General features: G+C 45.0%; 1 protein-coding gene across 7 annotated transcripts in view; it reads left to right on the top strand.

Moving 5' to 3' along the window:
- LOC106586907 (patatin-like phospholipase domain-containing protein 6) overlaps positions 1-23,305 on the top strand; it is a 44,340-nt gene extending 21,035 nt beyond the window's left edge. For 5 of the 7 annotated variants that reach the window (XM_014174684.2, XM_045706971.1, XM_045706974.1 and 2 more), the window contains 28 exons: positions 109-268; positions 764-844; positions 1,633-1,761; positions 1,867-1,947; positions 2,292-2,499; positions 2,699-2,799; positions 3,092-3,271; positions 3,735-3,812; positions 4,233-4,438; positions 5,107-5,238; positions 5,510-5,633; positions 5,875-6,064; positions 6,203-6,352; positions 6,600-6,663; positions 6,753-6,921; positions 7,228-7,410; positions 8,027-8,145; positions 8,491-8,647; positions 8,914-9,030; positions 9,265-9,334; positions 13,294-13,410; positions 15,556-15,672; positions 17,589-17,737; positions 17,818-17,970; positions 18,286-18,405; positions 18,652-18,754; positions 20,405-20,574; positions 20,650-23,305. In XM_014174684.2, the coding sequence (XP_014030159.2) occupies positions 109-268; positions 764-844; positions 1,633-1,761; positions 1,867-1,947; positions 2,292-2,499; positions 2,699-2,799; positions 3,092-3,271; positions 3,735-3,812; positions 4,233-4,438; positions 5,107-5,238; positions 5,510-5,633; positions 5,875-6,064; positions 6,203-6,352; positions 6,600-6,663; positions 6,753-6,921; positions 7,228-7,410; positions 8,027-8,145; positions 8,491-8,647; positions 8,914-9,030; positions 9,265-9,334; positions 13,294-13,410; positions 15,556-15,672; positions 17,589-17,737; positions 17,818-17,970; positions 18,286-18,405; positions 18,652-18,754; positions 20,405-20,574; positions 20,650-20,727 (3,706 nt within the window). In that variant the 3' untranslated portion in view covers positions 20,728-23,305. The remainder of the gene's footprint in view (positions 1-108; positions 269-763; positions 845-1,632; positions 1,762-1,866; positions 1,948-2,291; positions 2,500-2,698; positions 2,800-3,091; positions 3,272-3,734; positions 3,813-4,232; positions 4,439-5,106; positions 5,239-5,509; positions 5,634-5,874; positions 6,065-6,202; positions 6,353-6,599; positions 6,664-6,752; positions 6,922-7,227; positions 7,411-8,026; positions 8,146-8,490; positions 8,648-8,913; positions 9,031-9,264; positions 9,335-13,293; positions 13,411-15,555; positions 15,673-17,588; positions 17,738-17,817; positions 17,971-18,285; positions 18,406-18,651; positions 18,755-20,404; positions 20,575-20,649) is intronic. The other 2 variants (XM_045706979.1, XM_045706980.1) reach the window with 2 other exon arrangements.
- Positions 23,306-27,732: the final 4,427 nt, after the last annotated feature.

Here is a 27,732-nt window from a genome sequence, read left to right as displayed (position 1 = left end):
TGAGTAGTTATTAATGATGCAAGGTGATACGTAGGTCAGTCAGTCACCTTTTTTGTGTGTGCGCAAATGTGTGTGTAGTAATCTCTCCATCTCTATCCCCCCCTGCAGTGTGCTGGGCCACTTTGAGAAGCCTCTGTTCCTGGAGCTGTGTAAACACATGGTGTTCCTGCAGTTCCAACAGGGAGAGTACGTCTTCAGACCGGGCCAGCCTGACAGCAGCATCTACGTGGTGCAGGACGGAAAACTAGAACTGTGCCTTACTGGAATGGTGAGAGAGAGGGAGTGTGTGTGTGTATGCGTGTGTCTGTGCACCTGTGTGTGTTTCTCATGTACACAAATGGCCAGACATTTACATTTTAGTTTTTTTGTTGTTGCCTTCTGTACAATTGAGCCTCCATCCATGCTAACGAGTAAACAGGAACTCATCAAGGGCTTACAGTTCTCTAACAATTAACTCTCTTGTAGGTCATTTAAATAATGATTAGCACCTATTAGTGTTTGAGTCAGATTATCCCAATATGGAGGAAAAGGATCAAATGGAATGATCTCTGAATTTAGATAGTTATGGCCACGATGAACTTGCATTTGGGCAAAGATTGGAATGACTTAACATGAACTGAATGTTTTCAAGATAACTGTCAATTGTACTGTTTGCCTGTGTTTTTCTGTGCTTTTTTTTTTAAACACAAAAATGTATGTGCCTTTTTGTCTATGTTCATTTGTTATGACATACTCTGTTTTACCCCTGTGTGTTTGTTTTTAGGACGGCAAGGACGGTGTGGTGAAGGAGGTGTACCCCGGAGACAGTGTCCACAGCCTCCTCAGCATCCTGGACGTCATCACCGTAAGACACGCCCACTTCCTGTCCCGCATTCCACACTCCCTAAATCACCATGCACGTGTCGTTTTCTTGTTTTGAGTCACCCCTTTGTCTGTCCCTATCACGTTTCAGTCAGAACTTTGAACTTAGTCAAGGAACAAGTCAGGGAAATCTAGCATTGAATCATAGCCTCCAAAGTTGAATCATATCAAAGTCATGATGATTTCGCAATTTAATGTTATATCATGCAGCACTATGATATGACAAGTGTGGCTTAAGTGCGCTTTTACGCTTGGACTTTTTTTTCTTTCTATAAGTATACAGTGAACTATTAAACACATGACCCTTTTAGAGTCAAGAGGATTTGGTAGCTGGCATGTAACTCCTATATTTAGACAGGAAAACTACCTGACACACATATCCTGGAGCCCTTGCTTTACGGCTGACAAAAGGAAGTGGAAAACGTCTCTAAAGCAATGGTTTCTGCTGGTGGGTTCTGCTAGTTCCCTCTTCTTGGCTTGTGACTATAAACATTTTGTTGAGTACTTCAGTTTTTTTGTTAGTGCGTGGGTCACAGGGACATTTTTCAAAAGGCTTCACCCAAGTCACTGCAATGGCCGGGATAGGCCGGCTTTGTAAAATAAGAATTTGTTCCTAGTTAAATAAATAGGACAGTGATGAAAGAGCCTTGTCGTTGTGTTTGTTTCAGGTACACCTAGCTAGCATGTGAAAACCACTCCCAACACAGTATATTACAGTATATTCTAAGAGCGTGTGTGTGAGTGAACCTTATCACTGTGCGTCTGTTTCAGGGACACCAGAAGCCGTACAGGACGGTGTCGGCGCGGGCGGCTGAGGTGTCCACCGTACTGCGTCTACCTGTTGAGGCCTTCCTCTCCATCTTTGAGAAGTACCCTGAGAGCCTGGTGCGGGTTGTCCAGGTAAGCTGCAGTGTGTGTGTGTGTGTGTGTTTGTCACCAGGTGTGGATGTGCGTTTTTCTCTTGATGTTCACGGGACCTTTTCCTCCCTCTGTCTTCTCATGCAGATCATCATGGTTCGTCTCCAAAGAGTAACCGTTCTGGCGCTGCACAACTACCTAGGGCTCACCAACGAGCTCTTTAGCCATGTGAGTCAAGCGCCCCACACACACGCGCACGCACACACACACACACACACACACACACAGCGCCACGATTCATCATACCACCCAGATCCTCAAACATACACGCACCCACACATGAACATTCTGTTTGTTACTTCATCTACCAGGAATGCTACTTCATTAGCTGAAGCTACATCAGACATGCTGTTTTCATGACGATTGAGTCATTCAACGCTAACGCTAATCACTTTTCAATGCTGACCTGGTAATTATAACGATGGTAATTCAACGCTAGACTGTCTTCATTGACCCTAACCTCTTCTCTCTCTCTCTCTTTCTCCCATGCCTCTGTCCTCCCCTCCCTATAGGAGATGCAGCTCCTGCGCCTGCTGCCCCTGTCCCCCCACCCCGTGCCCCGCACCAGCCCCCAGCGCCACGGCAAGCGTTTCGGTAGCCTGACCGTGCCCGTGGAGGACCGCGAGGCCGCCGTGAAGGACGCACCAGATCCTGGGAAGGATGGAGCCACAGTCCCACCAACCCTCAGCAGGACCATCTCCATGCCTGTAGACATCGCCGGTGAGTACCTCTTTCTGTCGGTCTCTCGATCCCTCTCTCTGTCCTCTCCCATTCTTTTCTCTCTGTCCGTATGGTAACATCTGCATTCTTAGTATGTAACTTCATCTCTGTTGCTTCTCAGGTTTTTGACAGTGGCATTTACACGTGTTTGTGTTAACATGATTTCTGTGGTGTGTGTGTGTGTGGTGTCTACACACAGGCATGCAGAAGAATCTGCGGTCGGATTTCGATATGGCCTACGAGAGGGGACGGATCTCCGTTTCCGCTGAGGACGGCAACACACCACCCACCTATTCACGGGTCAGTATACATGCGTGCTCACACACACACACACACACAAGGTTGGATGTTAGTGACATCTCAGAATATGTATTTACATTTGAAATAAAATCAAAACAGACATTTTTTTGTAATTCAACAGTTTATCTATTCACGAACAGTCATCCTAGTGCACTAAAATACACATTTGCACTTCAAAGTAGACCACTAACTCTTATCTTTGTACATCACAGATCTGCACTTCAAAGTAGACCAGCCACAGTGTACTGTAATTGACATTCATGTCCCTCCATGTTTTCTGTTCCTTTCCCAGGACCAGCGGGAGAGGAGGGTGACCGTAGACGAGGTGCCGTCGGGGGTGTACCTGTACCCCGAGGAGGAAGGGGGTCCGGACAACCAGTTCTCACCAGGACCAGGACCCGTCCCCGGTCGCCCCAGCCCTGCCCTGTTCGAGGAGGCCCTGAAGGAGCTCCTCAAACTCATGAGGATCGAGGTTAGTACTAACTACTGCTTAGTGACCTTAGTACATGGTCAGTAGATGGTTGCTATCTACTTTGTCCTTTGGGCTAATGTACCATGTCTAGACAATATATTTTGAAATGCAAAGCCTGAAGTGTTCTTATCGGACAAGTTCAAGTAGCACCTCCCCCTTTTCAAAACATGTCTCCATACTGGACATCAAGCAGCACTTTCTCCCTCTGACTGCTTTTATCTAAAATGATTACAGTTCCATTTCACAATCTACTGTTATGGTTGGAACCGAGCGTCTGAAATGTACCATATCGAAAGTTCTGTCTCCGTCCGTATATTTGCCAACCCTCTTGCTTTGCAGCCCAGGAGAGCAAAAGGGGAATCCAGACGTTGTTTCACCACCAAGAGCGTTTCCTCATTCCCTCCCTCTATCGCTGTCTCACTCTTTCTTTCTCTCGTTCTGTTCTTTTTCCTTCTTCTGCCAGGACCCTGCTCTGCTGAATGGGAGAGTGACTCTGCACCACGCCAAGGCAGGAACTGTGCTGGCTAGACAAGGAGACCAGGTACTTTTCTGAGGCTTGGAGAGATGTCTTCCCTCTGTCCTCTCCTCTGTTTTAATTCAGGTTGACGTTTGTCACGAATCTTGCCATGGAGGCAGAACTGAGCGATTTCCGCTAGATGGGCCAGCTGCAAAGTCAAAATTGTCTACATCGTCATGACAATACATGCCAACCTGACTGTTTAATCCCCCAATTTTATGAGGGAGACGTCTCCAAAACATTATAGATTTTTGATATCGCAGATTCCTATCATACCTTAATGTTTTCCTTGACTTCTTTCCCCTCTAAATCCCTCTCTTTCCCATACACTTTATTCTCCCCTCCCCAGCTCCTTACCCCCTCTACTCTCCTCTCTTCAACCCCTCTAAACACACAAAAACAAAACATGAATCCTGAAATCTGAACTCCCTCTTCACCTCTCAGGATGTAAGTCTCCACTTCGTCCTGTCCGGCTGCCTCCACGTGTACCAGCGGATGATCGGCAAGCAGGATGCGGTGTGTCTGTTTGTCACCCAGCCGGGTGAGATGGTGGGCCAGCTGGCCGTGTTGACTGGAGAACCCCTCATCTTCACCATCAAGGCCAACAGAGACTGCACCTTCCTCAAGATCTCCAAGTCTGACTTCTACGAGTGGGTGTCTAGTAGAGACCACACTAGAAAGAGACTAAAGCAGGGGGGGTAGGCAAGCCTGGTCCTGGAGCGCCGCAGGCACTTCCTGTTTTTGATTTAACCGGCCTGGAAGACCAGCTGTGTTGAATTTAGGCGCTGAACTGATCAATTAGCTCAGTCGGTCAGGTGTGGTACCTGGTTGGAACAACATCCTGCTGTACCCGTGGCACTCCAGGAACAGGGTAACCCCTGGACTAAACCCTTCTGTGTGAAAGGGGTATAGTTCACAGTCTGGGCATTAAGCTGGAACATTTAGTATAAGCCTAACTCGGGTTTAGAAGTAGAGGAATGCAGGTTGTTGAATGATTACATGAAATGTAAATATACCAGTAGTCACTGACTGTTGAATATTAAACCATCTGTTACAAGTAGGTTGGCTTCAGTTCCAAACATGCATTTCTCGTTCTATGTCACAACTGTCTCACTGTTGATAAGATGCTGGTTATTACTATCTATCTGGTCATGGTAGAAAAGACGGAAGTGGTTCGAAAGTGGCAAACACTTCTCCTAACCCTAGCTTTGTTTATCATTTCCTGTGATATTTAAGCATAGTGACTGCCTCTCCCCTGAGATACTGTCTGTGTGTTTCTTCCTAATCTGGTGTGCTCTGTGCTGCCCCCTGTCTTTAGGATCATGAGAGAACAGCCCAGTGTGGTTCTGAGTGCAGCCCATACCGTAGCCATCCGCATGTCCCCCTTCGTCAGACAGATGGACTTCGCCATAGACTGGATGGCTGTGGAGGCCGGCAGAGCCCTCTATAGGTATCTGGACAAATCTTCTCTTATGACGGTATTTTTAATTTGACCAGAAAATCTGTATTAGTTCTTATTACAAGCAGGTAAACCTTTTCTGACTGACAATATCCCCTATCTGAAGGTATTTTTCTTTGACACGTTTCGAACTCTAGCCTTGCACAGACACGCTCAAATGTACACTGTCCTGAAACCAAACAACTCTTTTTTGGGGGGGGGGTGGGAGGGTCTGATGAAAACTGAAGTGGCTGTTCTCCACCTCCTCTCGTCCTATCTCCAGGCAGGATGACCAGTCGGACTGCACCTACATAGTTCTGAATGGACGGCTCCGTTCTGTTATACGTAAAGCTAACGGGAAGAAGGAGCTGGTAGGAGAGTACGGTCGAGGAGACCTCATAGGAGTGGTGAGACTTTGGCCCATTTCTACAGCTGTCATCGTTCTGGTCTTCTATGTAAAGGCAGAATATGTTGTTACTATATTAGTTTATAAAGCTAATATTCAGAATAAAGTCAACCTAATTTATTTATATTAGACCTGTGTGTGTGTATAGTGTATGTTTGGGTTATATTAGATCATTGGGGACGCTATACCTTTTTAAATCCCATGATTTTGGAGCTCTTACTATCTCCTCCTGTTTTCTCCAGGTTGAGGCTCTGACCCGACAGCCCAGAGCCACCACGGTCCACGCGGTCAGAGACACAGAGCTGGTCAAGCTACCAGAGGGAACGCTCAACAACATCAAGAGGAGGTACCCACAGGTGGTCACCAGGTTGATCCACCTGCTGGGACAGAAGATCCTGGGGAACCTGCAACAGGCCCGCGGACCATTCTCAGGTGAGTGTGTGTGTGTGTGTGAGACACACACCCACAAGTACACAGGCATGTACTGTATGCATACACACACTTGCCCTCTTTGTCCTCTAGATAAAGCCATGTATTACACTCTCTCTCTCTCACCCCGTACTTCTCCAGGTTCTGCCCTCGGCCTGTCCAGCGTAGCATCCAGCCCTGACGTCACCAACCCGGCCAGTAACCTGTCCACTGTGGCCGTACTGCCCATCTGTGACGAGGTGCCAATCAACGCCTTCAACCTGGAGCTCAGCCATGCCCTCAGCGCCATAGGTACACACCTCTAGAGACTAGCATAGCAACTGTCAATCAAACCTTACTATGACTTGAAGGTCTTGTAATCGCTATTGACTAATATGAAACATCTGCCTAACGTGAGTAGATTCTGTGGACAATAAAGTTGTTCTATACTGTTCCTTAACTAAATTGTTACATTGAGCGACTGTGCTATTCTGTTTTATATACATAAATTGTTCTCTCGGAAAAATAAAACATATTTCTATTTGTCCTTGATGTGTAGGACCTACCCTGCTGCTGACCAGTGACATCATCAGAGAGCGACTGGGGGCCTCCGCTCTGGATAAGTCCGTTTTTATCCTCTCTTCTTCCCCTCTTCCTCTGCGGTATCCATATCAGTTGGTTGTTCTTAACTCTCGTTCTCCCCTCGTAACAGTATCCATGAGTACCGTCTGTCTGGCTGGCTGGCCCAGCAGGAGGACATCAACAGGATAGTCCTGTACCAGACAGACAGCAGTATGACCCCCTGGACCCAGCGCTGCATCAGACAGGCTGACTGCATCCTCATCGTGGGTCTGGGTGAACAGGAACCGGCACTGGGACAGGTAGGAGGGACGGGGGTGAAGAGCTGGAGGTTGATTTGGGTGGGGCTCAATTGGAGGATGGGTTGCTAGTGTTTGGAGGATTGGTTGACCTATGAAGCTACTCTACTTACAAGCTGCCTAGTTACATTTATTTGTTCAATTTAAAACTTTCATTGTGAAATTATACATTAACCTCATATTTTAAGCTTATTTGTGGAGATTTTTTTTTTTTTTTAAAGCAGTCTAGTTATGACTGCATCTTATCTTCAGTACTGTATCTAACCATGCCTCTCTCTCTCTCTCTCTCTCTCTCTCTCTCTCCTCTAGTTAGAGCAGATGTTGGAGAACACCGCGGTGAGGGCTCTGAAACAGCTGGTGCTGCTCCATAAAGAGGACGGCTCGGGGCCCTCCAGGACCGTAGAGTGGCTCAACATGAGGAGCTGGTGCTCTGGACACCTCCACCTCCGCTGCCCCCGCCGGGTCTTCTCACGACGCAGCCCCTCAAAACTGGTGCGACTCCCTGGGGAGATGCCGTGACTTCTGTTTTTTACTTTCTCTCTTTCTAACTTTGGTTTGTTGTTTTTCTTTCATTCGTTTATTCATTCGTTACACACCGACCTTTGCTCACATCTGATTGTTCCTCCATTAGATTGAGGATGAGGACAGTTGTAAAGAGAGCTCTGACGATGTGGTAAGATAGGAGGCTAGTCTGTTTGCAAGAAAAGGTTTTATGGATACTTTAATAGCCTGTTGAGCATGTCCTCTTAATCCAATCTATATCTTTTTTAGTTCTATCTTGCACGGAGTGACAGCTCAAATTGAAGCACTTTGCTGTTCTACGAGTAACATGAGTTTTGGTTTTCAAGAGGAATAACATAGTGCTTTAGCTACAAAGGCTTTGGGAAACCCAGCCCGGGTCGTTTTAGGGAAATGATCCATTGACAAGCTTACCAACCACTTACAGCGCTTTGGTGGATAGCAACTGTCGCTAACCAGGCCCAAGTCTGAATTGTTGGACAAGCTCTAGTTTCAAGTGCGTGGAAGCCTACAAATTGCTCAGATTATCATCTGAAATCGACGTGTGTGTGTGTGTGTGTGTGTGTGTGTGTGTGTGGTGGGGGGGCAGAGGGAGGTGTATGAGAAGGTGTTTGAGAAGACAGCGGACAGACACAGTGATTTCTCTCGGCTGGCCCGGGTACTGACTGGGAACAGCATCGCTCTGGTACTGGGAGGAGGAGGAGCCAGGTCAGTGGACTTAGTTTTTATAGGAACACCTCTCTTTTGTGCTAGACTCTCGTTTGTAGATGATCAAGTAGTACATGCTTTACTCCACACTATCGACATCATCAAAGGCATGTTTTCCATGACAGTCATGGGACCACAGCTCTTTGCATGAGAAGTCCTGTCTTCTGTTGATTATTATCAAGATTTCTTGTAACATTAATGTCCTTCAGTGTATCTGTAGTCTCGAATAAGTCAAGTTCTTTCAGATCTTTTCAAATTAATGAAAGAAGTGGAAGAAATGGAGTCCTCAAACAGACAGTGAATTTCCTCCTCTCTGATTGGTTGTTGTCTCTGTCACTCTTGCAGAGGCTGCTCCCACGTGGGAGTGATCAAGGCCATGGAGGAGGCAGGGATCCCCATCGATATCGTGGGCGGGACGTCCATCGGGTCGTTCATCGGGGCGCTGTACGCCGAGGAGAGGAGTGCGGTGCGCACCAAGCAGAGAGCCCGCGAGTGGTCCAAGGTCTGATCCTCCCTCCGCTATACCATCATGCACTTCTCTTGTTCCTTTATCTGACCATTTGGCACATTCCTTTGTCAGGTGACATGTAGTGTATTAGAGGGGATCAGTTTGAGCATGGCGAGACACAGAATCACTCGTGTTGATCACATAATGAGTGGTCATGTGGGACGCAAGGTGATTTGTGGATCAGGGATTCTGTGCGGTTCCGACTGAAATGTCGTTCTCAGACACGCTCATTATTAACCTCCTTCCCTCCCTCCCTACAGGCGATGAACTCCGTGTTCAAGACCATCCTTGACCTGACCTATCCCATCACCTCAATGTTCACCGGCGCCGCCTTCAACACCAGCATCTCCAAAGTGTTCCAGGACAAGCAGGCTGAGGTGAGAGGTCACACTGTCTGTCAGTGCTACTAGAGATGTCTGTCTGTGAAGGAAACTGGGCCACGTTCAGTAGGCAAACCTTGTGAACAGTTGAAGATAGAAATGTCTTGAATAGAGCTGACGTTGATACCTACTCCACATTTTGAAGAGGCATATTTGTTCTACATGATATATATCCTTCTGAACGTTCCTTATTCCAATTCACATGGAATGTGTGGTCTATGTAACCATCAGGACCTGTGGTTGCCCTACTTCAACGTGACTACTGACATCACGGCGTCGGCCATGCGGGTGCACCAAGACGGTGAGTGACAGGCAGCTAACCGCTGGCCCCTCCCTATCTCTGCTCTATCGCCGTTTAGAAATGGACGACTAGATTTCGAAGTTGTGTTGACCGCACTACAGAAGTAATTGTCCTAGTTCTGCGGGATTTTGAGTAGAAATTGGATAGCTGTTAGGATAACTCTCAAGCAGTCAGACAAACGCACGTTAGATTTGTATTTTATTTAGATATATACTCCATATGTAACACTATTTAACTCAATCCACTCACGCTGGTACGGTCCAATATGACCGAGAACTAACGTGGGATTGACATGATCATGCATTCCTAATGTCATTCGGTGTTTGATGATAACAGCTAGATCATTTAGATTAGAACACCCTGGTTTAACTGAATCAGAGTAAAGGTTATGGGACTAAAATCCCAGCCCTTAATTGTACATTTACATTATTTTTTGTTGTTGTCATTTAGCAGACTCTTATCCAGAGCGACTTACAGTTAGTGCATTCATCTTAAGATACCTAGGTGTTGTTATAATTTGCCGTTTTAGATAAATTGGTTAGATTCTGCATGTGGTTCAGCTGTATAATACTAATAGGGAGGTCATACAGCTGGTATGCTAGAGCAAAATCCTCTTTTCCCTGCTTGTTTAATATGTTCCTCGGTTGACTGACTGACACTTAATATATGGATTGTTTATGTATGTGATGACTGATTGAGAAATGCACAACCTCTAACTGTAGCTAGAATAGTCCTAGAGGCTGGGGGTACGACCCCTGCTGACCTCTTGGGGTCAAAGGCCACACCTTTTGGCTTGTGGAAGGAAACCTACCCCCCCCCAAATCCAGTCTTAGTACATGTTGCATGCATTCGTTATCACCGGTAATGTCCACTAGTTTGTAAGAGCAAAGGCATTTAAAGAAGGTAATCTATATTATTTCATGTTATGTATGTACTGATTTTAGGCCACATAGGCAAATGAGTCCTCCTTGATCCTGGATTTGGGGTGTCATAAGGTTGTGGGGTCCTTCAGTTATATCTTCAATGCCTGTCTGCACTTGGCATGTTTACTAACGGCGAGAGCAAAGCTTTACGACACTCTCTCTCTTTAGCGACCACCTTCCTAGTGTGATGTCACTTCCTGTTGACGCAGCCTAGTACACTCACCCTACTCATCTCTATTGCTCTCTTTCTCAGGTTATTCCTCCTACCTTTCTCACATCTGTTTTATGTTTAAAACGTGTCTTTAAAACAACAACAAACCATGCCACAGTGACTTCCCTAATGTTCATTTTCTTATATGGGGACACTTTCACCATCTACTGTATAGGCTTACTATTAGCCTGGTCCCAGATCTGTTTTGCCATCTCCTATGGTCATTGTTGGGTAGATGGCACAAACAGATCTGGGGCCAGGCTAGTGTACTATAGACGTAGTGTGCTAGTCGCTGATCCTTCCACCCCTGTCCGCGTCAACAAGTAGGATCCAGAACACTCTTCATTTGCTTTACCCCTCCGCACCCTAACGCCTCTCCCTCCATCCCTCCCTCGCTTCCCGTAGTTTCTCCCAATGTGCTTTTCTTTCATACAGCTCTAAATTTCCATTACTGGAGGCTTACACACAGAAATAGAGTGAAGTTGCCCCTAGACGCTGATCTTGGGTCAGTTATGTATTTCCCCCAATAATGGTTAAGTTTAGTATTGGGGGAGGGGAAGCTGATCCTAGATCTGTACCTAGAGAACTTCACCCGTAGCCTACACCACACATGGCCAGAGCGCAATGTCTGAAGCTCAGAGTAAGTGGGCAGATTTTTTAACACCAACCTCAGGTTTTCCAACATAGGAAGTTACACCGTTGGCGCATTCGTAACGCAAGGACTTTATGTGTTCGTGGTGGCACTATTTGGTTTATGCAACACCCCATGTTTCCATAAGCCAACCAATGAATGTTAGTCTCTTTGACGTTGTGTAAATGTAGCATCATTTAGTCTGTCTTATTTTTTTATGTTACGCTAATTGCAAGACCTGTAGCTTCATTTCAAGATGGCGGCTTTTAGAGTATGGTCATAGCCATCAAGTTTATAGATCCTGCGTTGTGTGTGTGTGTGTGCTAGCTAACGCTCCCTGGCTTGTAGATGGATCTTCCTTTTGTTCTTTTTCTAACTCTTACTTCTCTCTCTCTCTCTCTCTCTCTCTCTCTCTTGGTCCCTTTCTCCGTAGTAATTTTCTTGTTTGTTGTCGGCTGCTCTCTATCTAACCAAGCTAATAATAGCTCTTACGCTCTAAACAAAACACCAAACAGGATGACTGTGGCTGTTGATAAGTGCCTGTTGATAGCCTGGGAAAGAGTAGAAAGACACTGAGTGTACAAAACATTAGGAACACCTTTTGTCTTTAGAACAGCCTCAATTTGTCGAGTCATGGACTCTACAGGGTGTTGAAAGCGTTCCGCAGGGACGTTGGCCCATGTTGACTCCATTGCTTCCCTTAGTTGTGTCAAGTTGGCTGAATGTCCTTTGAGTGGTGGACAATTCTTGATACACACGGGAAACTGTTGCGCATGAAACCCAGCACCGTTGCAGTTCTTGACACAAACCGGTGCGCCTGGCACCTACTACCATACCCCGTTCAAAGGCACTTACATACACAATCCATGTCTCAACTATCTCAAGGCTTAAAAATCCTTCTCTAACTTGTCTCGTCCCCTTCATCTTCACTGATTTTGAAGTGGATTTAACAAGTGACATCAATAAGGGATCATAGCTTTCACCTGGATTCACCTGGTCAGTCTATGTCATAGAAAGAGCAGGTGTTCTTAATGTCTTGTACACTCAGTGTATGTAGGTCTCCATTTTCCAATGAGGTTTCTGAACTAATACATGGTACCGGTGTTCATGGTTACTTTTGAGTGGTTTAGGAGAGTAAATGGCTGACACCATTTTAACTATTAGTTTGAAATTCAGTGTAATATTAATGCTGTGACAATATTTAGTTATTTTCTTTCTGTATTTAAAAAAATGTAATTGTCATCTACAGTCCTGTCTGTGCTATCTGTTTTACTTCTAGAACTGGCCTCTTTTTGGTTATTTACTTCTAGAACTGGCCTCTCTGGTTATTTACTTCTAGAACTGGCCTCTCTGGTTATTTACTTCTAGAACTGGCCTCTCTGGTTATTTACTTCTAGAACTGGCCTCTTTTTGGTTATTTACTTCTAGAACTGGCCTCTTTTTGGTTATTTACTTCTAGAACTGGCCTCTCTGGTTATTTACTTATAGAACTGGCCTCTTTTTGGTTATTTACTTCTAGAACTGGCCTCTCTGGTTATTTACTTCTAGAACTGGCCTCTCTGGTTATTTACTTCTAGAACTGGCCTCTCTGGTTATTTACTTCTAGAACTGGCCTCTTTTTGGTTATTTACTTCTAGAACTGGCCTCTTTTTGGTTATTTACTTCTAGAACTGGCCTCTTTTTGGTTATTTACTTCTAGAACTGGCCTCTCTGGTTATTTACTTCTAGAAACAATGCGTTATGTTACCTGACCATGTTCACTGAGGGTTTTATATTGTATACGTCAGATACAATATCAGGTTGTTTTACGTTTTTAGATTGAATACGTCTAGAGCTCTGGACATGTTTTGCCCCTTTGTCTCCTGCTCTTTTCTGTCCCTCACTCTCTATTAATATCTGGCCATCTCTAGCTCTGTCTTGCTCCTAGGTTTTACAAAATTACGGACACTTTCCAAAGTTCTCAAGTTTTTTGAAATCCCGGTTGGAGGATTCCCAGAATCAACTGGAATTTCCCCAACAAATACGGGAACTTTGGGAACGTTTCTGACAATTTGGAACTCTACTCTCTCCTCTCTCCTTTGTCTCACTCCTTATCTCTCTTTCTCTGTCTCTGTCTCTCTCTCTCTCTGTCTGTGTGTGACGTGGGGCTATCTGTCCATGTTTGATGTCCCTTCTCCATCTTCCATTCTGACAGGCTCGCTGTGGCGCTATGTTAGAGCGAGTGCCTCCTACACCCCCTATTTACCTCCGCTCTGCGACCCCAAGGATGGCCACCTGCTTGTGGATGGTTGCTATGTTAACAATGTCCCAGGTCAGAGTTCAAACCCCGACCCGTCTCAACCCCAAAAGGAGTTGTAGAAGTTGCTCCTGGCCACTGATACAGGGTCATATTATTTTCACCCACCTGATGGTTAATGTTAGGATTGGGGTTATGTCATCTGATCCCAGATCTGGGGTTAGGGGCAACTTCTACCTTAAGCTCCTTGAAACAACCGACAATCAACCACTCCCTCCCCCTCACGTTCCGTCTCACCTTAACCCCACCTGACCAGTCGGACATTGGGAACCCATGGTTTGGAAGGAAAGTTAGGCTAATAATACAGTGTATATTTCGGTATGTGAGTGGAGGGGATGCAATGTTTCGCTCCCCTACACCCAGAACCACCCATTCTTAACACCAATACTTCTCTATTCAATTTGGCTTCAATAGTTCACACTCATACACACGTCAGTTACGAATTGGCTTTGTCCCGCCCCCCCAGTGTCAGTAAGCCCCTCCCCGTTCCTCCGGATTGGCAGTGAGGCTTTGCTCATGCAGGTACATATCCATGGGTCAGACAGAGAGGTGCATGATGGTCCTGCTTTTGGTGCCCCGCCCCCTCCCTGTTTTTGGTTCTCCATGCTGCTCCACTTCATCTCCCAAGTTCTCCTGCACTTGGCTGGTATACTACACACCAAGTGTACACTCACTCGCCTGCTTTTTCCTGAGCATGGCACACAGGCTTTTCACTAAGGCCTTTCCATGCAGCTTGCTGCTTGTCGTTTCCCACTTCCTAAAGCTTGGTTCTCAGTCACTCGTTTGTCAGTGTAGGTCCATAGGTTTTTGCGTATCGACCTAGCTATAGGAACACAACATGTAGCGTTCTCTTCAGGGTTTGAAGCTGATCCTATGGTGTCGGGAAATAAAGCTTTTGTGTTGAGGTCAGAGAAGATCACCATATAGGCTATTTCATGTTTGTTTTTTTAATTGTGGTCTGTAGTTGTTTTTTCTGTGTCCATTTGTCTGTCCGTTCGTCCATCGCTTGATCCCATGTTGTCATACCAAGCAGTGCTTATGAATGGCTTCTGTCAACCATTTGCACCCCCCCCAGCAGCTACACCTCCCCCTGCCCATGTATGTGCATGTGTCTGTGTACTGTACACATCTATATATTTACTCTTACATATATATTGATGACTGTGTTGCTGATGCTACCCGTTTCCCTTTAGCTTTTTCTAGCGAGATGCCAAAAGTGTTCTGGATCCTACCAATGCCCATAGACGAACATACAGTTCCATCACTCTTGTCAGTGGAAGGATTGATTGAAGCCTCAAATTAAATGTGGGCTGAAAATGGTGACTATGCGTTTTGATAGTACTTCTAAGTCCAGAACTAGTTCAGTTCAATGATTCCACACTGAAATTCTTCAGTCTCGTATGTCACCTTCAAACTCCACACACAGCGGCATCCTTCTGGTGCTCCTTCTCCTTCCAATCCATGCAGTGCCCAGCCTCCCCCTGCCCTCTGGTGGTCCGGAGTGGTATTACAGGACTACAGCTCTGGGCAGGGATGGCTGGTTGCCCCTAACATGTTCACTAGTGTCTGAGAGATCTCCAACTGCTGTGACCAGACTACCAACCTCCAGTGCTTCTTGTCTAGTTGGAGAGTCAGGGAACTGAAGGCTAGGTTTTAAAAAGGTTCCTCATACCTATATTTTTGGTGATTTTTTTTTTTTTTTTTTTTTTTCCCCTTTTTGTACGTTTTCACCAACTGCTGTAAAACACACTACTTTTTATAAATGGTTCAAAAAGCAAAAGCTTCACTTTGGCTCAATAACCTTTCACAAGGGTTAACTCACAAGGAGCATAAGGTTGTGGTTGGGGACAGAGTCTGGAGATCGAACCAACCCTTGATACTCTGTGGCTGTACCCTTACCCCTGTACCCTGTGCCTAGACCTGACACACACACAGGTCTCTGTGCATGGTAAGGTGTTTCAGGGGATGCAGAAGCAATTTAAGAGGTTGGGCAGCACCACATTCACATCCCGTGGCTAACCCTTTGGCGGTTAATTGGGATTGCATCCCTTTGGTTTGGGGCCGTATTCTGCTGCCAAAACACATGACTAACCTGAGAAGTTACGCCAACATTACTGAGATGTTATCCCCTCCCTCCCTCCCCCTGGGTGTGGCTCACAGGGTCACTGTGGCGCTATGTGAGGGCGAGCATGACCCTCTCAGGGTACCTGCCGCCCCTCTGCGACCCCAAAGATGGCAACTTGCTTATGGACGGGGGCTACATCAACAACCTGCCAGGCAAGTAGATGAGGAGGAGAACAGGAAAGAGGGCGGAGGGAAGGGGTAGTAGGACATTTTCAGAGTTATTTTAGTTGGGGGGGGGGTGTTGAGAGATCATCCATGGGTAGGGGCTGTCATTGACGATAGTGGAGATGACAGTTTGACAGAATTCAGTTGCTTTTTCTACCATCTGAGCAGTGGGAATGAGCGTTCAAATCATTTCCATTGTCAAAATGTTCAAATTTAATTTGCCAACAATCTTTTCAAAATATAGCCATAGAGGCAATTGACTGAGAGGGAAAACAAATATGTAAATGAACCCCGTAGTGTATTTGAAATTGGTCTGTAACATGCTTTCAGCTCGGGATCAATCTTTCCGATCAGATGGGAGAAAATACAACACAGAGCGTCCAGTGTGTTAGTGATGGTGGACACTGGCGGTACAAAGTATCCCATTGTCCAGTATCCACAAGCTTTTTAAATCAGCACTAAATCAACAGAGTTTCAGAATTCTATGTGTCTGTCAGTCAGGCTTCCTGGTGTCTTACTGGCTGAGAACATCTAAAGGGGCGGGGCATACCGTATTCCTCAAATTATTGGGGTGTTGATAGAGTTGTGATTTAGGAAACATAAAAACAATATATAGTTAGCTTTCTCAATTCCATAAAACAAAACAATAGCCCATGCTTCTAAATCAGTGACTTATAGACACCAGTCGGCTCTGACAGTACATTCCCTTCCAGTTTGAAGACGAAACGCAGTATCATGCCCCTCAACAAACTGGTATTCAATAGGATGTTCTACCAAATGGAGGTATTGATTGCCTGTTGCATTCCAACTGGAAAAAAAGACTTTTTTTTTAAATTCTGCATGCTACTCAAAATGTCTCTCTTCTACTATGCTACTGTTATCTCCTCTTGGAAGTCGGCATTGCAGCGAGCAGAAGAAAAATAATAAAACACAAAACCATGTTTCACAAACCTGATGAAGTTGAACATCATCCTTCTCTATTTAGGTTCATTTAGATGTGGCATCTCCTTGTGGTTTGTGCCACATGGTTGGGTGGCTTAGAAGTCTACGATACGTGTGATTATTTGATGATTTGGGTGGACACATTCACAGAGTTGGACCCAGTGTCTATCAGGCTAAAGCAATGACTAGTCTCTCACTCTAATAGGCAGAAGAGGCGCAATGCCATAGTAACCATCTAGTGTTTATAATGGATTTAGATAGCTAGTACCCATAGAATTAACGCTAATGATATAAGTTTAAACTTTTCTAAATTTAGGCTTGGTTCATTTTTTAAACATTTTTGTCATTTAGCAGATGCTGTTTTCCAGAGCAACTTAGAGTAGAAATTAGGGTTAAGTGCCTTGCTCAAGGACACATTGACAGATTTTTCTCTGGCTCGGGGATTCGAACCGGCGACCTTTGGGTTACTAGACCAACACTCTAAACCGCTAGGCTGCCTGCCAGTTCCTTGAACACATTGGGTCAACACTGTGGAGTGGACTGGTGAGACCTGCACCCTTCACAGGGTACTTGGTCTCAAACCCTCTCTGGGACTCGCACCATAAACACACACACCAAGGCTGCATTATCAACCATGCAGGAGCGAACAAAAGGTGGAGATAAGAATTCACCCAAACATTGGGACCATAAAAACTAAAATTCAGGTGTAGTAGGGCGATATGAGTAGATGCACTGTATAAAACTGGAAATTAAATGAAGTTTGATGTGATTATCTAGTTGGTGATAATCCAGCCAATTGGGATGTCTGTTTCTGGTGGAGTGAGTTTGAATATGGTAATAAAGTATATGAAGGACAACGTTCCTATTATGGAGATAACCACAATAACCCCAGACTGGGTTTTCCTTATCGTCCCTGCTGCCGGCTCGTGTACGTGTGTGTGTCACAACGTGACGTCCCACAGCGGACATCGCGAGGAACATGGGCGCCAAGACTGTCATCGCCATCGACGTAGGTAGCCAGGACGAGACGGACCTCTGTAACTACGGCGACAGTCTGTCGGGCTGGTGGTTGCTGTGGAAACGGATCAACCCCTGGGCAGAGAAAGTGAAGGTATGATGATCAACGCATATGACCCCACACACCGACACGCGCACACACATTCTCACACCTTATCGTCTATACCCACCCAGGTTCCAGACATGGCAGAGATCCAGTCCAGGCTGGCTTATGTGTCGTGTGTACGTCAGCTGGAAGTGGTTAAGAAGAGTGCCTACTGTGAGTACATCAGACCACCCATCGACCGCTTCAAGACAATGGACTTCGGCAAGTTTGATGAGATCTACGTGAGTTCCACAATTCCTTCTCAACTCCTCTCTCTCTCTGTCTCGTCTCCTTATGCAGGCTCTGGGATATGTTCAAAGTGTATTTACATTCATGATCACTTTTTTTTGTTATGTAATTGTTAGAGAAAATAAAATGTTAGATAACAGCTGACATTAAGTTTGGTAAAATACTGTTCTCCTGTTCATAGCTAACAAATCGCACGGTAAAAGACCATCTTCGTAGCTTGGTCTCCACCAGACTCTATTGCTACGGTAGCTCGTTACTGTACCACATGGTATGTAACCCCAGGCTAACCTGTCCTCTCTGTCTGTCAGGATGTGGGCTACCAGCACGGCAAGCTGCTCTTCACCGGCTGGGCCCGTGGTGACATCATCGACAACATGCTCAAGGACCACCGCTCGGCAGACTACAACGACAGCAAGACCAAGACGGACGTGAGTCACTCACACACACACACGTCACAAACCTTACATTCAGCATCTCACAGCTGCTCCACTTTACATTAACACACAGTTTCATTTCTATAACGTTATTATAACCGTCTTCACATTATGACATTCTCCTAACGTTATTATAACATTCCCATGACATTCTCTTGTTTTAAGCTGTGTTTATTACATTTTACACACGAATTCTAACATTCTCGTTAACATAATGACATTATCTTGTTTGTATTCCAGTCCTGTACGTGTCCAGGGTCAGACTTCACTGACCTGGCTGAGATAGTGTCCAGGATTGAGCCGGTCCAGACCTACGTCGATCCCGACGCTGATGCTGCTGAGGGTAAGAGGCTATTATAAAGTGGAAAATGTGCCGAAGTCTGGTCGAGCAGTAACCCTACTGCCAACGTCGATAAGGGTTTGAGCGTTTCCCCTTCCTCTCCGTTGCCCTCTTTACCGTGTCCTGACTCTTCCAAGTGTCCTGCAATAAAATAATAGTCAGCGCTCCAGAGCCAGTGTCCATGAAGCCTGTCAGAGTAGGATTGCTCATCTAGAATCAGGTTTGCCTTTCAGATCATAATGAAAAATATGTATATGGAAAGATCCTAGATCAGCACTCCTACTCTGAGACAATTTGTGAATACGGGCCCTGGTCACCTTTAAAAAATATTGAATGTATCTTTACTTAAATTGTAGCTCCTTTACGATAGAATATACATGGAGAGAGACACTATATATACAAAAGTATGTGGACACCTCGTCAAATTAGTGGATTTGGCTATTTCACCCAGACTCGTTGCTGACAGGTGGATAAAATCTCCAGACAAACATTGGCAGTAGAATGTCCTTACTAAAGAGCTCAGTGACTTTCAACGTGGCACCGTCATAGGATGCCACCTTTCCAACAAGTCAGTTCGTCAAATGTCTGCCCTGCTAGAGCTGCCCCGGTCAACTGGAAGTGCTGTTATTGTGAAGTGGAAACATTTAAGCGCAACAACGGCTCAGCCGCGAGGTGGTAGGCCACACAAACTCACAGAATGGTACCGCCGAAAGGCTGAAGCGCGTAAAAATCGTCTGTCCTCAGTTGCAACACTCATGACAAGTTCCAAACTGCCTCCGGAAGCAACGTCAGCACAAGAATTGTTCGTCGGGAGTTTCATGAAATGGGTTTCCATGGCCGAGCAGCCGCACACAAGCCTAAGATCACCATGCGCAATGCCAAACGTCGGCTGGAGTGGTGTAAAGCAGTGGAAAGGCGTTCTCTGGAGTGATGAATCACTCTTCATCATCTGGCAGTCTGACGGACGAATCTGGGTTAGGCAGATGCCAGGAGAACGCTACCTGCCCCAATGCATAGTGTCAACTGTAAAGTTAGGTTGAGGAGGAATAATGGTCTGGGGCTGTTTTAGCCCCCTGCTTTAGTTCCAGAGAAGGCAAATCTTAACGCTACAGCATACAATGACATTCTAGACGATTCTGCGCTTCCATCTTTGGGGCAACCGTTTGGGGAAGACCCTTTCCTGTTTCTGCATGACAAAGCCCCCGTGCACAAAGTGAGGTCTATACAGAAATGATTTGTCGAGATCGGTGTGGAAGAACTTGACTGGCCTGCACAGAGCCCTGACTTCAAAACCCCATCGAACACCTTTGGGATGAATTGGAATGCCGACTGCAAGCCAGGCCTAATCGCCCAACATCACTGCCCGACCTCACTAATGTTCTTGTGGCTGAATGGAAGCAAATCCCCACAGCAGTGTTCCAACATCTAGTGGAAAGCCTACACAGAAGAGTGGAGGCTGTTGTAGCAGCAAAGAGGGGAGGGGGCACAACTCCATATTAATGCCCATGATTTTTGAATGAGATGTTTGACGAGCAGGTGTCCACATACTTTTGGTCATGTAGTGCATCACATGGCAATCTTGAGTCTTGTTGCTTGTGCTACCGTATGGCTGGTCTCTTTCATAGTGCATAACTGTGTCTGTGTCCCCCACAGCGGGGGACGAGTCAGACTGCCTGACGGAGTATGAGGAGGACGGGATGGACACGGTGAGAGAAGAGGAGGAGGAGGAGGGGGAGGAAGAGGAGGAGGAGGAGGAAGAGGGGGAACAGGAACTCGATGACCTCTCCCCCGGAGAGTGGGGCCAGAACGGAGTCTTCCAGGCGGTACGTATAACAGACTCTCACTCACACACTCACACCCTACTGTTAGTAGTGACTGTCTGTGTGTTGTTCCTCTAGGATGAGGAGAAGTCAGTCCGCCAGCGGAGGAAAACAGAAGGTGACTCGAACAGCTACTCCGAGCTCTCCGACTGCTGACAGGAGGAGAGGGAAAAATGATAAAGAGACAGACTTTGGGTCCAAGAACTATGAGGAAGGGAGGAAAGGAGAGAGAAGAGTCAGGCTCTGGGTCCAAAAACTAAGAGGAGGTGGAAGATGAGTGTTGGATGTCGGGCAATTTCTGCAGCTACTGTAGCTTAAATACTTATTTTTCCCAACCCTAATCTACCATGCTTGATTCTAATAATTAGCTGGTTTATCAAATAAATCAGGATAGTTACATTGAGGGTTGAAAACCTACAGGAGAGCTCTCCAGGAACAGTGTTGGAGAGCCCCGCTCTAACCCCTGACCCTTAACCCGTAACTTGGACCACTGGTGCCCAGTGGGACTTGGACCATGAATGGGCCCTCTCCAATCTGAAGATGGACTCAACTGGGACCCCATCACTCTGTTTCCCTCCTGCCAAAGCTGAAATACTTTTATTGGGGTGACTAAAGGGTGTCCCTCATACCACAGGGAACACATTAGTACTTGGTTGAAGTTAAACACCTAGTCTCTTTAAGCTTTCAGCTCCAATGCTTTGGCCCAATTCAGACTGTCTGTCTGCATGTCCTGTCTGTCCATAATCAGGAGAGATTATCATTGATGGTATACTGTTCTCTGTTAAGACACAGATGGGTATTACGTGGATGGAAGTTGGAGAGAGGTGTGTGTGTGTGTCATTACGATTTATTTGCTAGTAGTAGTATTGATGTTGAATGGAGAGAGGGAGACGTAAAAGACTGCTAAAGAATTTAAAGAGGTGCAAAACCGCTGCTGCGCGCAAACGGTAGAAAGACGGATGTATACTGAACAAAAATATAAACACAACATGCAACAATTTCAAAAGTGTTACGGAGTTAGTTCATATGGAAATCTGTCAATTCATTAGGCCCTAATCTATGGATTTCACATGACTGGGCAGGGGAGCAGCCATGGGTGGGCCTGGGAGGGCATAGGTCCACCCACTGGGGGTCCAGGACCAGCCAATGAGAATAAGTTCTTCCCCACACAAGGGCTTTATACAAACAGAAATACTCCTCAGTTTCACCAGCTGTCAGGGTGTCTGGTCTCAGACAGTCCCGCAGGTGAAGAAGCCGGATGTTCAGGTCCTTGACTGGCGTGGTCTGCGGTTGTGAGGCCGGTTGGACGTACTGCCAAATTCTCAAAAACAACATTGGAGGTGGCTTATGGTACAGAAATGAACATTTAAATTCTCTGGCAACAGCTCTGGTGGACATTCTTGCAGTCAGCATGCCAATTGCACACTCCCTCAAAACATGAGACATCTGTGGCATTGTGTTTTGTAATAAAACCGCACATTTTAGTGGCCTTTCTTTTTGTCCCCAGCACAAGGTGCACCTGTGTAGTGATCCTGCTTTTTAATCAGCTTCTTGATATGCCACACCTATCAGGTGGATGGATTATCTTGGCAAAGGAGAAATGCTCACTAAAGGAGATTTTAAACCAATTTTTGCACAAATTGAGAAGCTTTTTGTGCGTATTAAGAATGTCTGGGATATTTTATTTCAGCTCATGAAACATGGGACCAACACTTTACATGTTGCATTTTATATTTTTGTTCAGTGTACATTATTGGATGTTGAAGTAGGAAGATGAAAATGTGTAGAGGAGAGGTGTGTGTCAATGGTTTCCACCATGCTTGCTACTACTTTATTCTGCTTGTTCCAAGCAGAGGATAACAATGCCTTTTTAACCAGAATTTAACCATTTAAAAACGATGGAGGGGAGATTTTGCCAATGGATCTTTTAGTATAGAAACCCCCCTCCTCTCCCTACTTGCCTAATGCTTGCATGGGGTCCTGTGTACTCCCTAACCAACAAGTGTCAAACTCATTCCACGAAGGGCCAAGTGTCTGTGGGTTTTCGCTCCTTCCTTTTACTTGATGAATTAAGGTCACTAATTTAGTAAAGAACTCCCTTCACCTGGTTGTCTAGGTCTTAATTGAAAGGAAAAACCAAAAGCCTGCAGACACTAGGCCCTCCATGGAATGAGTTTGACACCCCTGCCCTCAAATGGTCACAGAATAATTGAGTCTAATCTTAGTAATATATATACACACACACGATACATACTTTACACCTGTTAATACTCAGAAATATGTATATAATAAATCATTTCTATGTCAATGTTTTTCTGCTGCAAACTTGGACTCTTTACGCCTGAGATGTCCTTCCTAAATCCATTCAAATGTGCACTGAATGTTGTTTTTTTTGCCAATTTAGTTTTATTTATTTTTGTTTTACCACTGGGTTTTTTTTGTTTTAAATAGCTTTTTTTTTTTTTTTACACTGAACAAAAAGGGGAAAAAATCCTAATGGAGAATTCTAATTACAGACATGAATAATGAACTGTACTGTCCGTTACTTATTAGCTTGGGTTTCGCTATTTTGCACTGATGAATATAAAGAATAATTCTTTGGTTGGAAAGGAGATTTGTTTTATTTGCATCTTCCTTAAGATGCCCTATGGAGACAGGATGGTATGGGATGTCATTTCAATTTAAAGAAATGTTAAAATGCATACTGAATAATAAATCCAAATTATAATGCAAACATTTTGTTTTTATTTTAGAACAGGTAGAGAGAGGATTTCTCCTGTAACTTTACTTTTACTGTACCTGTAGTTTCTGAAGTCGTCCACAGGAGGGAGGCCTGTTCATTCAATGTGATGAGAACCCCAACACTACTCTACTGAATCATCATAGTTTGCCAGCACCACGCCTCCCTTTCTCTACACAGCAGAGGTGGATGTGCAGAAACACGTCCAGAAGCGGCTTCCAAATCATCCATGCACCCTCTCGCTCCACCCCAGCCTCAGCTCCACATCCCTGGGTGTAGCGTCTGCAGTTCCCCCTCAGTGACATTACTCATCCACATTACATGCCTGGACATGACCATTCCCTCTAACAGTCTTTGGATGCTTGTCAAAGTAATATAACGTGATCTTCTCTCTCTCTGGAGGCTTTCATTGTATTGTTATGTGTAGTCCTACTGCACTAATACCTCTACATGGGATGTTAAAGCCACTAACATGAACAGTCCCATGACACTTTCTAACCTGTTTTGTCCTATGTTGTCCAGAAGCCGATGACAGGATGTTGCATCATAACCTGTGTAGTGTTACATCAAACCATGCACTGTGATCGTACAAAATTGACTAACAGGATATTAAGAGTGAAGTGACACACACACACAAATAATACTGTGAAGTGAACTACTGTATGACAGACAAATTCCTCCTTACACTTAACCTGTAAATCAGGTTGGTTTTATCAAGATGGCTAGTGTTAATCTCAGGTAATCTAACTGCAAAGTAGCTCTCCCCTGCAGTTGAACAAAATTGGTTCTACCTGTGACTACAGATACCATATGTAATTAATAAGTATATTCCATATGTAATTAATAAGTATATTCCATATGTAATTAATAAGTATATACCATATGTAATTAATAAGTATATACCATATGTAATTAATAAGTATATACCATATGTTCACGTGTCAGTGGTGGCTGGTGACTCTTTCAAATCAAATTGTATTAGTCACATGCACCGAATACAACAGGTGTAGACCTTACAGTGAAATGCTTACTTACGAGCCCCTAACCAACAACGCAGTTTTTAAAAAAAAGGATAAGAATAAGAGATAAAAGTAACAAGTAATTAAAGAGCAGCAGTAACATAACAATAGCGAGACTATATACATGGGGTACTGGTACAGAGTCAATGTGCGGGGACACCGGTTAGTTGAGGTAGTATGTACATGTAGGTAGAGTTATTAAAGTGACTATGCATAGATGACAACAGAGAGTAGCAGTGGTGTAAAGAGGGGGGCACTGCAAATAGTCTGGGTAGCCATTTGACTAGAAGTTCAGGAGTCTTATGGCTTAGGGTTAGAAGCTGTTTCAAAGCCTCTTGGACCTAGACTTGGTGCTCCGGTACCGCTTGCTGTGCGGTAGCAGAGAGAACAGTCGATGACTAGGGTGGCTGGAGTCTTTGACAATTTTTAGGGCCTTCCTCTGACACAGCCTGGTATAGAGGTCCTGGATGGCAGGAAGCTTGGCCCCGGTGATGTACTGGGCCATACACACTACCCTCTAACATCTCTCTTTCACTTTAGTGTCAACTGTTGCAACACGCCTGCCCACTGTAGCCTATCTGTTCATCTTTGATGCTAGGCTGATTGGAGGAGAGGAGAGGAGAGGGGGATGGGGTAATAGCAGGGTTGTAAATGTAACTTGACACCACAGAACAAACACAATGAACCACACCTCCCTACTGCTCTCTTTCTCACTCGTTGTCTGGCCCTCTTTGACCATATTAGGTAGAGAAGTCACGAAAACACCTACATTGGGGAACTGAGAAAGTGGAAGATAGACAGTATCTCCTTCTGAATGATTGAAACAGATTGGTACATGTTTGTTGACATGACGAAAAGTGGTCACATGTGTGACGAATGCCCTATTATTACTGTGCATGCACTGGCCCAGGTGCTCCTAACTGAGTCTTTGTTAACTGATTCGTTGAAATGTGATTGCCTGTTTTTCCCTGTCTCTTCATAACGCCTGTTCAGTTTGTTTGAGGTGTGGCTACTTAGGGGAAGCGACGGTTAGTGACGGTTGTGGCAGAATGCCTTTGAAGTCTTGGTTTTAGCCTTCCCTGTGGCTCAGTTGGTAGAGCATGGTGTTTGCAACGCCAGCATGGTGTGTGCAACGCCAGGGTTGTGGATTCGATTCCCACGGGGGGCCAGTACAAAAAAATGCATGAAATGAAATGAAATGTATGCATTCCCTACTGTAAGTCGCTCTGGATAAGAGCGTCTGCTAAATGACTAAAATGTCAAATGTTAAATGTTTTGCAAAGAGAAGTATGATTTGAGGAATGATAATCTGAGTTAAAGTTTAAATGCATTCCCTGCACAGAAACCTGTTTTTGTTTGATTTGATTGGTTTGTGTTATATCCTCCCTTCATTTTGTTGCGCTAAGGTAGAGCAGAGATACTGTATATATGACAAGATGGTCTTGTCTCTGGGCTGACAATGGGAGTCGTTCAAAAAGCGGGAAGGCAGGTGGTCTGCTTATTGTGGACCGAGTTTGACGGGAGTGTAAACCCTCTCTCTTTGTCTCTTCCTCTCTGGGTAGAGTTAACTTAGGGAAGCTGAAATTGGAACCGAGAAATAAACTGTGACCTGTCTCAGACTTTCATTCTATGTACTTCCACTCAAGTCCATTCTAAAATAACCGTTGTGGTCTGTGCTATGAGTTATTCAGCGGCCCCTATGCGCTTGGTGTAAACCTAGGGTGTGTAGATCAAATTTGAGTTGTCACGCGCCGAATACAACCGGTGTAGACATTACTGTGAAATGCTTACTTACAAGCCCTTAACCAACAATGCAGTTCAAGAAAGAGTTAAGAAAATAGTTACTAAAGAAATTAAAATAAAAGTAACACTGAAATAAGAGGCTATAGACAGGGGGTACCGGTACTGAGTCAATGTGCAGGGGTACAGGTTAATCGACAATTTGTACATGTAGGTAGTGGTAAAGTGACTATTGTACTGAATTGAGTTGTCACAGCACCTCTCGGCCAGAGTGTGACAAATGCACGCAAGTGTTTACCTTGTTTTTAATACATGATAAAAATAAGCAAAGGTGTACCCTGTATGGTGAGGTTTTCAATCATATTGATGAAGAAATACACTAATGATGCTGTTGTGGCATCTTTATTGACACCACCCCACCTTGGCCATGTTCGGAGTGGCTGCAGATCATACCTTTCTACACCCCATCTTCCCAACAGCTAAAGGTCTCAAAGCTTCTACTGTCTCCCCCACCTGTCCCCCTTCTAGCCCCCAAGCCTTCTGTGACCTGGGGCAGAAAATCACAAAAAAGTACAGACAAGACTCCTGCATTTCACCACACATACTCTCCTCTCAGATCAGATGCTCACCTTCTGTCACAACACCCTCTCTCCTTCCCAAGCCTTACCATCCATTATGGTTAAGTAACAAACAGATCTGTTAATAGCAATATTTATTGGCCTGGGTGAGGTCTGCCGCTGAAGATAAGTGTTAGATATTTGACTATGGTGCTAAAGTATTGGTAGTTTATTATTTGGAATTGACAAAAGTGATAATTCACCAAAACAACCACATCGATATGCATGATCATACCTCCAAATCCCACCCTATTTCTCCTACCACATTATTATGATGTTGGTTGATACATGGAGGGGGCGGCGCAAAAACCTATCTGCAATATGGTCTGACTGCGACCCACATCCTCTGAACCGCACGCGGGTTGAAACGCCCAGGGAAGCCCTGTTCGCCTCTTCTATTGGCTCCTGGCTACTTCCTTGTTCTAGCAGGTTAGGATCATTATTAAAGGAGGTTAGAACTAAAGTAGCACGTTAGGGGAACTAAAGTAGCAGGTTAGGAGAACTAAAGTAGAAAGGTTAGGATAATTAACATGGCAGGTTAGGAGAACTAATGTAGCAGGTTAAGAATAATTAACATAGCAGGTTAGGATAATTAACGTGGCAGGTTAGGAGAACTAATGTAGCAGGTTAGGATAATTAACGTGGCAGGTTAGGAGAACTAATGTAGCAGGTTAGGATAATTAACATGGCAGGTTAGGAGAACTAATGTAGCAGGTTAAGAAAATGAATGTGTCAGGTTGGAGAACTAAGCTGGATAGGAGAATGAGGTTATGGTTAGGAAAAGGGTTAGGCTTAGCTAAAATGCTACAAGGAAGTAACAGGTGCTACAAGGGGTAACCTAGCAGCTAAGAGTGTTGGGCCAGTAACCAAAAGGTCGATGGTTCGAATCCCTGACCTGACTAGGTGAAAAATCTATCAATGTGCACTTGAGCAAGGCACTTAACCCTAATTGCTCATGTAAATCACTCTGGATAAGAGCATCTGCTAAATGACTCAAATGTAAGTAGCCAAGAGCCAATACAAGAGGGGCGGGTTTCCCTGGGCG

Source organism: Salmo salar, chromosome ssa02 (genome assembly GCF_905237065.1).
Source record: "Salmo salar chromosome ssa02, Ssal_v3.1, whole genome shotgun sequence".
Lineage (NCBI taxonomy): Eukaryota > Metazoa > Chordata > Actinopteri > Salmoniformes > Salmonidae > Salmo > Salmo salar.
This window is presented reverse-complemented; position numbering and strand designations above follow the sequence as displayed.